The following is a 16,066-nucleotide window of genomic DNA, read 5'->3' as shown; positions in this document are numbered from 1 at the left end:
CATTCAACAGATGAAGCAAATGAGGAAGCAGAAGTGATATGACTTGCTCAGAGTCATAAGTGTCAATTGTCTAAGGTCAGACTTTGAACTAGGGTCTACCTGACACCAAGTCCAATGCTTTATTCACTTACTCCATTAAGCTACTTTTAACCACTGGCAAATGTTCAATGAGAAAGACTTCCAAAGACATATAATATTTAAGTTGGTTTACTTGTCATGATTTTTTCATAGGAAATTAAAAATCAGTTAATTTTTTCTTATTATTTAAGTTAATAATTACCAATACTGATGGGATCAAAATCGAGAGGCTCAGATGAAACATTCCCAAGGGCATTTGTAGCTACTACCCAGACAAGCATATTGACATAAAACACAACCATTTCAACAGTGCATGTGTTATTTACACCAGCTGGTGGAAAGCAATCTGGCCGTGACTGTGTTGCCCTAAACATAAAATACAGAAACGTTAATTAAAAGAAGGTTTTAAAGACAAAAGCATTTAAATACAACCCCCCCCTTGAAAGTGAAAACAATTGTAACAAACTAATCACTAAAAATCATAGCCAATAAAAAATTACCCCAACAAAAGTCCCTCCAAAATTAACTTTTATTCCTTGCATTTGGAAATGGGAATATATATGTATATATGTGTGTATATATACATGTATATATGTATGTATATATAATTTTCATTTTCAAAAGTTTTATTTTTGTAAATCTTACTCTATGTGTGCACAGATGCTTTTTCCACACTTTTCCCTTATGCTCATTTTTATAAAAAGTTTTTTATAAAAATTAAAGAGGATTTTTCTATATAATTACACTATTGTTTCCTCTAGTTCCTATTCTGAAATATGTCATACTAAATAAGACTTTCCTGAGCAAGGTCAAAACATATTAGGAGTAGAAAGGAATGTTGAAATTTGGGGCTGTCTGTAATGGAGAATATCATCTGTATCCAGAGAAAGAACTGTGGAGTTTGAACAAAGACCAAGGATTATTATCTTTAATTTAGGAAAAAAAACCCTGATATCTTATTGTCTGATCTTGCCATCTCTTTTACTTTATGTTTCTTCCTTAAGGATATGATTTCTCTCTCATCACATTCAGTTTGGATCAATGTATACCATGGAAACAATGTAAAGATTGGCAAATAGCCTTCTGTGGGGGGTGGGAGGAGGGAACTAAGATTAGGGGAAAAATTGTAAAACTCAAAATAAATAAAATTTAAAAAAAAGGATTGTTGAATTCATTTTGATCATTTTCTAAACCATGTTTTCTTTTTGGTTAAGTGGGAAAAAAATCTCTCTGCTGGTTGGGATTTATGGAAGAGGAGGGGAAAAGAATCAGTATTTTTTCAATTATGCCTTTCAAGTTATTTTATTTTATTTCTATCTCCCAATTACCTCCCCTGAGCTCTGGGAGTCTCCAATATACCTTATGTAAATTCCTTAAGTCTTCTTTTCCTGGAATCACAGGTATTAATACCCTAAATCAGAAATGTGGATGCATATGAAATTCTAACTATAAATTCAATGCCACTATCCATCCATAATGAAAGGTTTTTAATCTGGAGTCTGTGAACTCAAGAAAAAAATTTTTTTGATAAAAATATATTTTCAAATTAGTTTCCTTTAGGATTTTATGTATAGTATCTTATATATTAAAAACATTATTCTGGGGTGGCTAGGTGGCGCAGTGGATAGAGCACTGGCTCTGGAGTCAGGAGTACCTGAGTTCAAATCTGACCTCAGACACTTAATAATTACCTAGTTGTGTGGCCTTGGGCAAGTCACTTAACCCCACTGCCTTGCAAAAACCTAAAAAAACCAAAACCAAAAAACAAACAAAAACCCCAAAAAAACATTATTCTGAGAAGAGATAAAAGCTTCATTAGACAAAAAAAAAATGGTTTAGAACTCCTGAATGTGGTCTTGGAAATGTCATTTAAACTCTCTTGATCTCAGTTTCATACATGTAAAGTAAGAAAGTCACTTGAAGTCACTAAAGATCCCTTTCTAATAATGCTAAAATTGTATGTTTTTTCTCTTGTTAAAATTTGCCCTTCTCCCTTTGCTTTCTACAAAGAAAAAGATTTGATTCTACATCTTTTGTTTAACTGAAACAATTGCTCAAGCAGAGATTTGAAGAGATCTAGAATTGAATGAACTTTACCACTGAAAGTGTCACTTGTTCTTTAACAATAAGGGAGTGTGAATAGTAAATAGGATCCACTGCTTTTTCAAATTCTAGGTTGGATATCCTTGATGGTCTCTTCCTAGGAATCTCTAAATCTATGACCCATTTTATAAAATCTATTTAAAATGTCTTATTAGAAAAAATTAGGAAGAAATTAAATGAGTAAAAGTAACATGAGCTGAGCTTTTAACTAATTGAATTTTCCAAATAAATTAGAAAACAAGACTCCTTTTGAGCAGGGGAATCTGAAAATATGTCCTTTTAACTTTGCTTCCTAAAATGGAACCTCACCTCCCCATGAAAAAAAGTTATACTTAAGGAAGAAATGGGGGGAAAAAAACCTAAAAATTCAAGGATTAAAGTCTATTTAAATTTTTATTTTGACATTATTGTACCCTAACAAGAAAAAATAAAACCTTCTATTCAAAATTATTTTACAAAGCTAACATCCAAACCATTTCACAAAGCAACTTACCATTCTGACTTTAAAACATATGTGGTATCCAAATGTGTTTCCCTTCCCGGATCCCAATGACAGATCATTTTACCTAGACCATTCACGACACAACTCAAATTTTTTGGTTTATCTGGAAGCCCTACATAAAAAATAACATTTATTAAGGCAAATACTTCATTGAACATTGAATTATTTATTTTCATTTTCAACAAATGATTAAATTAGGAAAAGATATATGCAAAGAAAGGTTGTGGCAAATGTTATCAGTAAAGACAGGATTTATGTTTATAAAGTTAAACTGTTTTTAAATTTAAAAGCTCAAGATTTCTTCCCAGTGAGTCATGTTTCCTGTGAGCAAATATCTGTATTATAGTCATATTCTTAACTCTTCACTAAATCTTATTTTTTGATTTGAAACTTTCATTTCTAACTGAGGGTTGAAGAGCAGAAATAATACAGGCAAGAATGTTAAGGGTGAATGAAATCAACTTAAACTTCTTGTATTTTTTTTAAGTTGCCATAAATTGTTAATATTTAGCACTTTAGTGGCAATACTGACTTGTATCTCTAGTGGAGGATAAAATCAAATAGCAAAATGGTTAAGAGCAAGACAGCAAGAGGAAGAACAAATACTTTTAAGTGAGAAAATGTTAAAAGACTTTAGTAATCTACAAGTCTTATCACTAATTTCAGAGAAGATGAATTTGGTTGTTTTTATTTGAATGAACCTGAAAAGTACTTCAAACCCTTTTGGAAATTTATCTCTTCTAATGTTCATTTTATAGAAATTCATATGCATTAGAATTTTCCTGCTCAAGTTTCAGCAGGATGGATATTTTCTGTGGAAGTCTAACATATAGAATTAGTTTCTCATAATTTGACTCCTTTACCTTCATGATGTGAAACTATGGCTAATACTTTTTCATTTCCCCAGTGTCTTTGTGAAAGACAGTAAAGGATGCTGTGTAATTTGATGGTCCAGAAACAACATTATAACTGGAGTATTTAAGAAAGAATGAAGGTAAAACATGAGATTAAATTAGGATGAAGACATAAAAAAGAAGAAAAAAACTAAAATTCACATCTGGAATGATTTGAGATGTCAGAAACATGACTGTCCTGTGAGTCAGAGCAGGTGGTCTAACACCTGTGCTTCAGGTGAATATGAACACCTGTCTTTCTGGGGGAAAATGCATGCATGACCTATATTAAAATTTTCTCCATTACTTTTTACAATTTAGACTAAACAATCAAGAAAACAATATCTCAAGCCCAGATTTGTAGAGTTTGTCAGCTTACTGACATTGAACAATGAACAACTGTCCCTCAAACTGATCCAAGTGGACTCAGCAAATCCAGCAAATTGTCACTTATTAGTTATGGATCCTTAAGACACTTTCCCTTTGTGACCCTTTGTCTCGGCTACAAAATGAGGAGACTACACAATATGTCTTTAAAATCTCATACCTCAAGTTATGAAAACCTCTGTAAAGCAGCACAGCAATAACAGCTCATTTTGGCAGGGAGGTAACCCTGGATTCTCAAAGTTTATGATGGTGGAAGGCAAGCTTTACCAATCTAAAAAAGCTTTTGATATGGGTCCATCTATAGGCTGCATGGCCATCCTCTGAATATAGACTGCTACTCAGATTTTCATTACCCAGATGTATGACTTGACACTGGGCTTGTATCTTCCGCTTCCTGGAAGAATCTACTAGGACTGTACTTTACTGGCATAGCCTTAAAAAACTCAGTCATCTCTATATCATGAGGAGGAGGATGACTTAACTGGTTAGCATTCACCAAAAAAAGGAAAAAAATAGCATTAATAAAAATTAAAGTTAAAATTTAAAAGATATAGGGATACTCCTGAAGAGATCATAATTAAGGGTAAAAATCCCACATGTACAAAAATATTTACAACAACTCTGTTTGTAGTGGCAAAGAATTGGAAATCAAGGGGATGTCCAACAATTAGGGAATGGCTGAACAAATTGTGGTATATGTATGCGATAGAACATTATTTTCTATTAGAAATCAGGAGCGATGGGATTTCAGAGATGCCTGGAAAGACTTGCATGAATTGATGCTGAGTGAAGTGAGCAAAACCAGAAGAACACTGTACACTCCAATAACAACATGGGATGATGATCAACCTTGAGGGACTTGCTCATTCCATCAGTGCAACAGTCAGGGACAATTTTAGGGGATCTGTGTTGGAGAATACCATCTGTATCCAGAGAAAGAAATGTGGCATTTAAAAGAAGACCAAAGATTACTATCTTCAATCATAAAAAAAAAATAGTTGTCTTCTGTATTACATTATTTTGCTATTTCTAGTTTTCTTCCTTAAGGACATATTTTTTTCTCTCAACACATTCAATTTTGATATATGCATAACATGGAAACAAATGTAAAGACTTTCAGACTGCCTTCTGTTGGGGGGGAGGGGGGAAATTGTAAAATTCAAAACCTTGCAAAAAAAAAAAAGATTGTATAAACTGCTCCTGTATATAATTGAAACTGATAGAGGCGGCTAGGTGGCACAGTGGATAAAGCACCGGCCCTGGAGTCAAGAGTACCTGGGTTCAAATCCGGTCTCAAACACTTAATAATTACCTAGCTGTGTGGCCTTGGGCAAGCCACTTAACCCTGTTTGCCTTACAAAAATCTAAAAAAAAAAAAAGGATCTGCTACTGTATATAACTGAAAAACAAATAAAATATTTATATTTTAAAAAGATATATACTTACAGCCTACTCTGATTTGGATTCCATAAATAGTGTGTACAATCTGTTCATGTAGTAAAATGTTGCACGTCAGTAGACTATCCAATGAAGATACATCTTTGAATGTAACACTGGCAGCCGTTCTGTTTATGATAGTGTATTGTTCTTTAGGAACATTGGTATTTTTTATTTTCCAGAAAATGTTACTAGAATTTAAGTGAGGATCAGTCGAACACTTTTCACCTAAAACACAGATTGCTGTGAAAGTCGTATTATATGATATAACTGGAGATTCTGGGATGATGTGACCACATGGTTTTATGATTTCACCTTAAAAGGAAACAAAATAAAATATATTATGAATTAAACATGTTTTGTAGAAAATGATCATTTTTTTTCAGTTTTTAGAAAACCTATCTACTTGTTTGAAATAGGAGAGATTCAATAATGATGACTTGCTTTGTTCATTAGATACAAGATAATCCTGTAATGAATATTCTTTGTTTTACTGTCCTTAGCACCTTGTCCTCATTTTTCCCTCTCTGGGAGAGACCCTCTGTTATTTGTTTCATGAAATGATTATTGAATTATGCCAAACAACTTTTTAATTATCCTTTCCCTCACAAAGTTCCTGCCTATACTCATTCTCCTTTCCCTAGGTCTTGCAGAGGATCTCTGCTCAACAGTAGTGAAAAACTGTAGTGGTAACCACGGTTTTGGTTAGATGAGGCAAATGCTACACTGATCTTAACCTAAAGAGAAGGGCCCCTTTTCTGAGGATTCTACCTTTCCTTTTTTGTAGCAAGAATGTTCAATAGTCCCAAGGGAGTTGTGAGATTGCTCTGGGCTGGGCTGCTCCTAAGACACCTTGCCTGTCCACATTTTCCCTGGCAACTGTAAGAGAAGGGGCTGCATCTATCAATCAACAAGTAACAACCTAGAATGTGTCAGGCACACTGTGCTAAGCAATTTCCATTACCTTTTGGAGGCATATAATTATTAGACTTTGCTCCCAACCACTACTGCTACTCAATACATTCCTTATAAAGTAGCTTTTGTTTCTTAAGTTTTCCTATCATAAGTTTAAGGTACATTAAAGTTGAAAACTTTTGTCTCCCTTAGGAGACTCATATGAGGCATTTGGACTGAAAAAGAAATTTCCTGCTGCAGTACCTATCTTAACTCCTTTTAATTATTCCTTTTATCAAAAATGTTAAAAAAATGTTAAAATGACTGGAAAAGGTGATGGGTCAGTCACAATAAAAAAAAAAGGATGAGACAACTACATAATCTGTGTGGTAAAAGAGTAACCTCAGATATTCAAAGAATAAGAAAAAGTTCTTTAGTGAACAGGACAGGTCTTTTGTGGAAGATCTGTGGGAAAACATAGATTAAAAACTGCATGGGATGAAACATCCTTGAGGAGCTAGGAGTTGAAAACTGCAAAGTGGAGGTGAACATGGATGAAATAATGTATTTGTCAAAATTTGTTAAATACACTATTAACATGCCAAAGTCCTAGATAAAAAGAACATTATTTGGCAAGTTTTTAGCACAGTACCTGGCTCAGAGTGTGAGTTCTATAAATGCTAACCATTATTATGTGAGCAGGAACAGGATCCAATGGAGAGAGTACAGGACTAAGAGGAATTCAAGTCCCACCTCAGATACCTACTAGCTGTGAGATCCTAGACCTCTGTTTGACCCAGTTTCACTTATAAAATAGGGACAATATTAGCCCAACCTCACAGGGTTGTTGTGTAGATTAAGTGAGGTAACATTTGTAATGGTCCTTAGCCCAGTTACATATTAATCAGTATTATAATTCTTCTAGATGACATCCACTTTTAAGGAAAAGTCAATTCTGGAAGAAGAGTGCCCCCAGTTCCTCAGCAACTCATTGCCCTTAGAATATATGAATGACTTTTTGGGGATGTTCAAATGGATTCAACTTTTTTCTTCACTTACCAGCCATCTACCCAGTCTATGGAAAATATCTTTTTTTAGTGTCCCTTGTGGTTCTTGTTACTGTCTTATCCCTAGCTCTCTTACATTTCTACCAGAGTTAGGCTATCTCCCCTCCCTTGTTGTGGCTCTCCATTAGTTGTGAACTAACACATCCCTTCCCCCCCATCTGAGCCCCTTTTTCCTGTGATGCCTTCACTGCTCTTGCCCTGCTTAGGCAGCTATATAACTTCAAGAGACTTTTTTTTCCCCCTTTTTTAATCAGCCCTGCCATTGTTTCCTTGAAGGTTCACTTTTCAAGGGCCAGAGAGTACATTTGCATCTCATGATTAGCACAAAACTTCTATCATCATGGCTGAGTAATTAGTTATCAAGTCATGTTAATAGGGACTGGAGGAACTCTCTCATGGTGAATGGTTCCAGCAGCAAATGTAAGTCACAGATTTAGAGCTGAAATTCTTTATAAAAAAATGCTATCAAGAAATGATAGAAGCTTAAAAGTCAGAGAACTACAAAAACACAAATGTCTGGGAACTATTTGGTATAAGGACAGTAGCTATCCAGGCAATCGTTATAGACAATACAACTATTGTTCATGATGACCTTAAGTGATTAAGATATTAAACTATGATTTAGGAAGGGATAGATAATGCATAATTATGTATAATTTTACATTATATATGTATATTTTATAAATATTTCCACTGAAATTATTACAATTTTTAAAAATTTTGTCATCTAAAGGGAAAAGTTTTAGTTATTTGAAAATTCATTCATACAGAATACATTATTTAAATAAACTCTTTTTCCTGATGTCATTTTTAAGTTAACTTTTTTTCCCTTGAGTATCTCTTCCCTTTTTTGTCTTCTTCCCCATTCTTATTATGCTAGAATATCTGAGACCTCAAGCTAAGAACCCTTCTACCATTAGCAAGCACTCCCTTTGGGCCTGCCAATCTGTTAGCCCCAACTCCTTGGATATATTAACTAAAGATATTTCTAGGGGAGGTATATTACTATCACAATGATACCAAAAGTAACAATTAGAGGCTCTTAAACCACAGAAAAAGTTGTATTTTTTATTTTCTAACTCCTTCCTTTCTTTTGCTCCTAAACATTGTTCCTTTCCACTTCTTCCATTTTTTCATCTTTCCTTCTTCTTTTTTTAGGATTACCACAGCTATTGAGTGTTTTTAGGTTTATGGAGATGGTTGATCCCCTCTCTGCAGGGCTCATATGACTCCTGATAGAAAAATATTCTTGTTGTATTCCACAACATTTTGCTACATAGAGATATAAGAATAAGATGAGATCTCTTCTACCGATAATTAAATAATGATTAAATTTCAGATAACTGCCCAGTAAGACATTTGGACAATGATAGTTTTAATATAACAGACTGTCAAAGAATTCCCTTTCTATGGGCAACTGTCTACTAATAATGGTCTTTGATAACCATTTTATTAATAATAAACTCAAGTACTACCTACTATGTGAAGTGTTTTTTAACTGATGGGGTCCTTTTCTTCCTGAGATTATATTTTAAATTTACTTCTTATTCTTGGCAATATTATCTTCTTTTGGGCAGGCACTATTTTATTTGTCAATGTAACCCCAGTATCTAGTAGAGTACTTTGCACATAACATATACTTAATTCTGAAAATAAAATTATATCAAGTGCCATTGCTATAGCCATAACAGCATTAGTACATTAATTATACATAGCTTTTATATTATGATTTACCTCCTACTGAATCAATGATGAGGAAAATAAACAAAGTTTGTACCATCCAAGTCCACAGAGTCAACATCTTGCATAGATTCCTGTAAGAAACATGCAAATAATATTTTAAAATTTTACTACTATAAGCAATCATAGTAATTTTAAAAACAAATTTTAGAATTATAAAATTCTATTTTTCTGCTGATAACATGCCTAAAAAGAAAAAAACCTCAACAAAATTAAAAATGTAAAGCAGAGCTTTAAGTCTTACAGAATCTGTCCTTCAAGTTGTGGCTATCTCAAATATTCAGGCCACTGAGTGGCCCAAGTGAATAGAGCACTGGGGCTGGAGTCTGGAAGACCTGAATTCAAATGCAACCTCTGACACTTACTAGCAGTGTGACTTTGGGCAAATCATTTAAACTCTATTTGCCTCAATTTCCTCAACTGTAAAATGAGGACAATAATAATAATAATAACAATATCTACCTCTCAGGGCTGTTGAGAGAATAAAATAAGATAATATTTGTAAAGCATTTAGTACAGAGCCTAGTACATAGGTAGATACAGTACATAATAGGTGCTATATAAAGTCAAGCTATTATTGCTGCTATTATCATTGTTTTTGTTCTGGATTTGCAGAATGAAAACTCTAAGGTTAAGGGAACACAGGGAAAATCAAAGTATACATACATATTTAAACATTCTATAACTTAAAAGGCAGTATAGGTTTACCATGTTACAACAAACTAAACACTGTAGTCCTTGACTACCACATGTATGTACACACCATTAAATTAATAGTTTAATTGTTGCCTTTTAAGTAGACCATAAAACATATTTAATTGTAAACTAAACTTACATAAAAAAGAAGGCAGTGATTATTTAGTTAAAGATGACATATAGATTCTACACTGTATCTGATGAAATGTGTCAATGAAGATTTGCAGGTCTCTTGTGCAAATAAAAAATAACATTTCAGAAAAATACTGTCCATCCTCAAAGAAAGAACTGATGAAGTCTGAATATAAATTGAAGCATATTTTTAAACTTTATCTTTCTTTGTGTTTTTTGACCTATATTTTCTTTTACAACATGACTAATATGGAATAAGTTTTGCATGACTGCATATATATGTATATAACTGTATTAATTCATATCAAATTGCTTGCCTTCTCCATGAAGGGGGTAGGGCAAGGAGGGAGGGAAAGAATTTGGAACTCAAAATTTTGAAGGCAAATGTTGAAAACTGTTTTTACATGTAATTGAGGAAAAACAAAATACTAAAAAATATATATTTCAGTGCTACAGAACTATTTCAATTATTCAATGAAAAAATTATTAACAAGTAAAATGACTTTATAATGATGCATTTTATGTCAAATGACTATTTCTATAGCCTAGGCATATAGCTTCTTTTATGGGTAATAACTATGTTTAATAAAAAAATAATCTTATTGCAAAAAAAAAAGCTAATTTTCAGTTCTCTACCTTTCTCTTTTGATATTTGTTCCAACTGCGGATTCATTTACTCTCTGTATTTCAACCAATCACCTCAACTTTCTCTTTTCTCAACCCTTACAAACTGTATTCTAATCACTATTTGACTAAAATTGCTCTCTCAAAAGTTATCAATGAATCATTGATAAATTCAAGAACCTTCATTTCAGATCTCCCCCTTCCTTTCTGCAGTTTCTGACACTGCTGAGCACTCTCTTCTCCTGATAAGGTCTTCTCCTTGGGTTTCCTAACTCTTTATTTTCTGGATTCATTTTACTTGTCTTAGCTTCTTCTCCTCAGTCTTCTTTTGCTGGATCATCATCTGTATCTCATCCTCTAACTGTGGGTGTACCTCAAGGTTTTGTCCTGGGTCTTCTCTATGTAACTTCATCAGCTCCTTAAAGGTTCAGTAACCAAATCTATGTATCTCATTTTAGCATCTTCTGAGTTCTAGCTCTGGAAATCTTGTAGCTCTGTCAAACTCACTATGTCCAAAAGAGAAGATTTCTTCCAAAATCTATTCTTCCCTCTTCCCAATTTCCTTATTTCTTACAAGGGAAAAACCCTATCTTCCTTTAAAGTTCAATTCAAATGTTATCTCTGATATGAGAACTTTCTTGATTCTTACTGGTATTTAGTATCCACTCTTTAAATTTATCTTCAGATTTTGAGAGCAGGGACTCTTGTTTTTGTCTTTGTGGTTTTAGTCCTTACAACATAGACTATATATGCCTTAAGGGAAGGCATTTAACAAATGCTGATGGGTGGATTAATAAAATCTTTTTATTATGATGACTCCAAAATCTGCTTCTTGCCTTATCCAAGAAAGGTTCTATATATACCCTCTCTAGTCAGTGATAAGGGATTCCCACAACAAATGCCCTTCTAGTTTTTCCTTGGCTTTTCTGATATTAAAGAGCATCATCATTTTTGCTTATTATAGGAGACATTTTTAGAATCAAGAGAAGTTTTTATGTACAAACTGTCCAATTAAAATAGACAAGACATAATAATGGAAAATGAGGTGTTAAAGATTCGATTCCAGTCCAGAATTTTCTAAATATGTGTTCCACTCTAGATTTTTTGGTTAAATTTTGTCCATGTGCATTTCTCTTCCTTATTCTGTTTTTTAAAGGATTTTTTGAAGCCCTGGATAATACTTGGTTAAGACAAGTAGAGAGAATACTAACAATGTCAGTAATTTCTAACTATGGAATTTCTGAAAGATAATTACCTAAAATAATTGCTCAGATGTGACCAGTTAATTTCCAATTTTCTTTTAGAATCAGATTTTAAAAATACAAAGTGTCGGTAGACATTAGCTTCATTCATAGGCTTTACCTAACCAACATATCTGTTTTTGTATATTCAATATATTTAAGTTAATCAAAGAGTATTTCACATACTGTGAGGAAGGGGGAGGTAGGGTGGTTCAAGTGTTAGACCTGGAGTCAGGAAGACTCATTCTTCTGAGTTTAGATCTAACCTCAAACACTTACTATGCAACTCTTTGCAAGTCACTCAACCTTGTTGGTCTATGTTTCCTCATCTATAAAGTGAGCTGGAGAAAGAAATGGTAAATCACTTTAACATCTTTGCCAAGGAAACCCCTAAGACAGTCACAAAGAGTGACTGAAACAATTGAACAATAACTGTAAGAAAAACAGCTAGTTCTTCAAGAATTATCAAGGGTTACCATTTCTTTTCTTTTTTAAAAATTTTATTTACTTAAGGCAAAGGGGCTAAGTGACTTGCCCAAGGTCACAGAGTTAAGCAATTAATAAGTGTCTGAGGCTAGATTTGAACTCAGGTCCTCCTGACTCCAGGGCCAACCCACTGTGCCACCTAGCTGCCCCAGCACCATTTATTTTTTTATTTTTTTATTTTCTGCAAGGCAATGGGGTTAAGTGGCTTGCGCAAGGCCACACAGCTAGGTAATTATTAAGTGTCTGAGGCTGGATTTGAACTCAGTTACTCTTGACTCCAAGGCCAGTGTTTGATCCACTGCACCACCTAGCCACCCCCATTTATTTTCAAGATGTAAACAGAACCCAGAAAGGTAAGAGCCTTGCCAAAGTTTTCATGGTTAGTTAGCAGCAGTGGCAGGGCTAGAAGTATTTCTTGACGTCCAGTCTAGTGCTCTTTTATATCTAGCTAAGTGGAAACATTTATTCAGTATTTATCATTGCAAATATTTTAAGATAAACATAAAGCATAAATTCAAGATCAGGATATTAAATGCAAAATTGTAGTTCTGCATAAGAATGTTGTTTCTAAAATGGCTTTAATAGTGTTTCTTAGAATCATAGATTCAGAAAGGGAAGGGACCTTGGAGACTAACCCTACTCCCCTACTCCCTCATGGTATAGATAAGGAAACCAAGGCTCATAAAAGTTAGGTATCCAGTATGTGACCCTGTCCCATAAAAATCTATGTTACCTCTAAGAAACGTGAATCAGTATAACTTAGTACTAACAATGAGAAAGATACAAAAAAACTTAGTTGAGCTGGGGGAAAAAAATCCCAGAAATGTGTGTTTTCTCACTTTTCTGCTAGTACAGTCAGTCAACAAGCACTAATAGACACCTCCAATATCCAAGGCACTGTACTAATTGCCAGGCATACAAAGAAAGGTTAAAAACAATCCCTGCTGTCAAGAAGCTAAAAATGTAATGAGAACATGTAAAAACTTCTGTACAAACAAAATATAAACAAGATAAATTTGAGATGAACAGCAGAAGGAAGGCTAAGTAGTATTAAATAGTATTAAGAGGGCCTGGGAAAAGCTTCTTGCAGTTGACAGGTCTTGAAAACAGGCAAGTAAACTAGGAGGCAGAAAACAGCAAGGAGAGCTTTGGGGCTAGCCAGTGAAAAGGGTAGACTAGGGACATAGAGTATATTTTGTAAAGAAAAGCACAAGGCCAATGTCAACAGGTTACAAAGTACAAGGTAGGAGGTAAATTGTGAAAAGACTAGAAAGGTAGGAAGGGGCTAAGTCATGAAAACATAACATTTTATATTTGATCCTAGAGTCAATAGGGAGTCACTGATTGAAAGGGGAAAGGTATGTGTGTCATGGTCAGACTTAGGCTTTTGGAAGATCAATTTGACAGCTGGATGAAAACCAGATAAGTGCTTCCAGATAAGAGACATTTAAACTAGTACATCCACAGCCAATCAACAGATTTCTGCAACAGGCTAGTGTGAGATGATAAGTATCTGCACCCAGTGTGGAGTCGGCATCAGAGGAGAGAAATGTATGTGAAAGATCATATCCACATATAAATAATTAATGTGTGTGTATAAATATTAAGCAAAGTTTTAAGGATCCACAAAGTTCCTTTTGTGATGAAGTTATATCAAATTCTATATATTCTATTCCCTCCAAATTCTCAAATTCTATAATTCTTTAGTATCAAAAATCTACACATTTTTTTTAAAAAAATGACTTATCTTCCTGAGTTGTTGCTTTTACCACAACTCCTGATCTCCCTTTATTTGCTTAGAACCCTGTTGCAGAGGTTGCAGGGAGAGGGGAGGGAAGGTGGTCAAGAATTAAGATTTGAAAGATAGTTTAGGTTGGGGAATACTGCTATATAGCTCGTTTTCCCTTTGTCAATTCTAACACTTCATTTGGGATAAATTCAGAATTATCCCAAAAGGAATCGTAAGTTTTAAAATGAACTCTGGGTTTTAATTCAATGATCAAGCAGTCTGTGAGTTTTCCAGTTTCCAATTTTCCAGAAGTATTATAGAACATCTCATATACTGATCTTAGTCAATAAGTTTCTCATAGATAGAGCATCGAGTTGTCAGCCACAACATACTATCTAAAACCCCCAAATCCTCTCTGGAAGACTTAGCCTGATCTAATAACGAGCCACTACAAAAGAGGGGCGTTTAAAAGGCCCGATGCCACTCAATACGATTCTGCGACTGAATTCCATTTCTATCCCGTAAAGGAACGGGCAGGATCCAAGAGGAAGACTACGGAAAACACGCGACCCTTACTTTCAGATCCCAGTATTTCTCGGATTAAAAAGGTGATCTCCAAAATAAAGGCCAGTTTTCGGAGTGTCACGTGGAGGCTAAAGCAGAAAAGCCTCTCCTAACAGACTCGATGGGCACGGCGGCCTTCCCGAGTCGGGCCTCGCACCACGGCGGGGCGGTGGGCGAGGCTGGCTGGGGCGGACGCGCGGCTCCCGGGCGTGAAGGGGGCGGCAGCGCGGCCGCGCCAGGCCGGGGCCGGAGGGGCGGAGCGGGGCCGGGCCGGGCCGGGCCCCTGACCCGGGGACGCGGCCGCGTGGGGCTGGGGCCGGCCCGGGCTTCTGGGAGGGAAGGGCCGGGGGGTTTGCGGCCAGGCCAGGCCGAGCCTTTCCCAGCCCCGGGCCCCTCCGGTTCGGGTCTCCCCGCCCCCGGTGCGATCCCCACCCCGACCCCAGGCTCCCGCCACCCCGGGCCCCCCGCCGTACCTGGCCCCCCGGGGCCTCGTCCTCGCCGGCGGGCCCCGGGCTTCGCGGCCTCCCAGCTCCCCGCGGCGGGCAGACGGGCCCGTTTTCAGCCCAGGCCCGCCGAACGGCCCCTCCTCGGCTCGCCGCAGCCCCCAGCTCTAGGCCCGGAGCTGCGGGCCCTCCGATTGGCCCGGCGCGACCGGACGGACGCGAGCATTGGCCCGGAGGCCGAGGGGCGGGGCGCCGGGGGCGGCGATTCCCGGAACGCGGCTGCGGGAGTCCCGGATCCCCGCGGCGCGCCCGCCCGGAGTGACGGCCCGGCCCGCCCCGCCTGCGGGCCCGGGAGAGCGGAGCGTTCCATTCCGGGCGGACAGCGGGGGGGGGGAGCGTGGAGGAAGCTCGGCATTCCCGGCGCGCCGCCCCCCGCCCGCTCCTCTTGGCCTTGCCTTTCCGTGTGCTCGCCCGGGAGCAAAGCGGGACTCGGGCGGGAGCGGGGGGGGGGGGGGGGGGGCTGACCTTGACCAGCCCCTCCACAGCCTGGCTAAGGAAGCCAAGGTCAAGGTCCTCCCGAGCCTCGGACCTCCAAGAATCTCCCAACCATCGAAACCGATTCGGGCGGCCCGTGGCTGGGCGCTGGAGCCCGGCGCCGGGTCCAAGCCCCGAGCACTAGGGAGCATCGGCGGCAAAAGTGTGCTTCTGGAACGTGAAGGTGTCAGCACTAAAGGGCCAAAAGCGAGATCTGACCCGGGTCTTCCCTCCTGGCAGAAGAAGACGAAGATGGGTGTCACCTAAGGAAAGCGCCCACTTTTTCTATGGCTAGGGTGCATGCTAAGGTGCCAGTGGAGTGTAGAGAGGAGTTCAGGAGCCGGTTAAGGTCCGAAAGGTTCATCGAAAATTCAAGAGTGTTTTTATTCTCTATCTTCTTAGCTTATCCAAGCGCAAACTTTCACTAGCCCTCTACTGCCTAACAGATAAAACGAAAACCCCTGCCTAGGCACTCAACAACTTCAGTGATTTCCCCCTCACTTGCTTTTTCTACCC

General features: G+C 37.4%; 1 protein-coding gene across 4 annotated transcripts in view; it reads right to left on the bottom strand.

Annotated features, from left to right (window-relative positions):
- Window positions 1-15,151, bottom strand: part of IL6ST (interleukin 6 cytokine family signal transducer) — a 38,267-nt gene extending 23,116 nt beyond the window's left edge. Inside the window, exons 1-5 of one of the 4 annotated variants that reach the window (XM_074206838.1) lie at window positions 15,047-15,151; window positions 9,096-9,175; window positions 5,410-5,715; window positions 2,675-2,795; window positions 281-444 (exon numbers count right to left, since the gene is read on the bottom strand). In XM_074206838.1, coding sequence (XP_074062939.1) covers window positions 281-444; window positions 2,675-2,795; window positions 5,410-5,715; window positions 9,096-9,162 — 658 coding nt within the window. In that variant the 5' untranslated portion in view covers window positions 9,163-9,175; window positions 15,047-15,151. Of the gene's footprint in view, window positions 1-280; window positions 445-2,674; window positions 2,796-4,812; window positions 4,832-5,409; window positions 5,716-9,095; window positions 9,176-14,585; window positions 14,719-15,046 lie in introns of those variants that run through there. The other 3 variants (XM_074206836.1, XM_074206837.1, XM_074206839.1) reach the window with 3 other exon arrangements.
- Between the last annotated feature and the right edge of the window lie 915 nt (window positions 15,152-16,066).

Source organism: Macrotis lagotis, chromosome X, assembly GCF_037893015.1.
Source record: "Macrotis lagotis isolate mMagLag1 chromosome X, bilby.v1.9.chrom.fasta, whole genome shotgun sequence".
Taxonomy (NCBI): Eukaryota; Metazoa; Chordata; class Mammalia; order Peramelemorphia; family Peramelidae; genus Macrotis; species Macrotis lagotis.
This window is presented reverse-complemented; position numbering and strand designations above follow the sequence as displayed.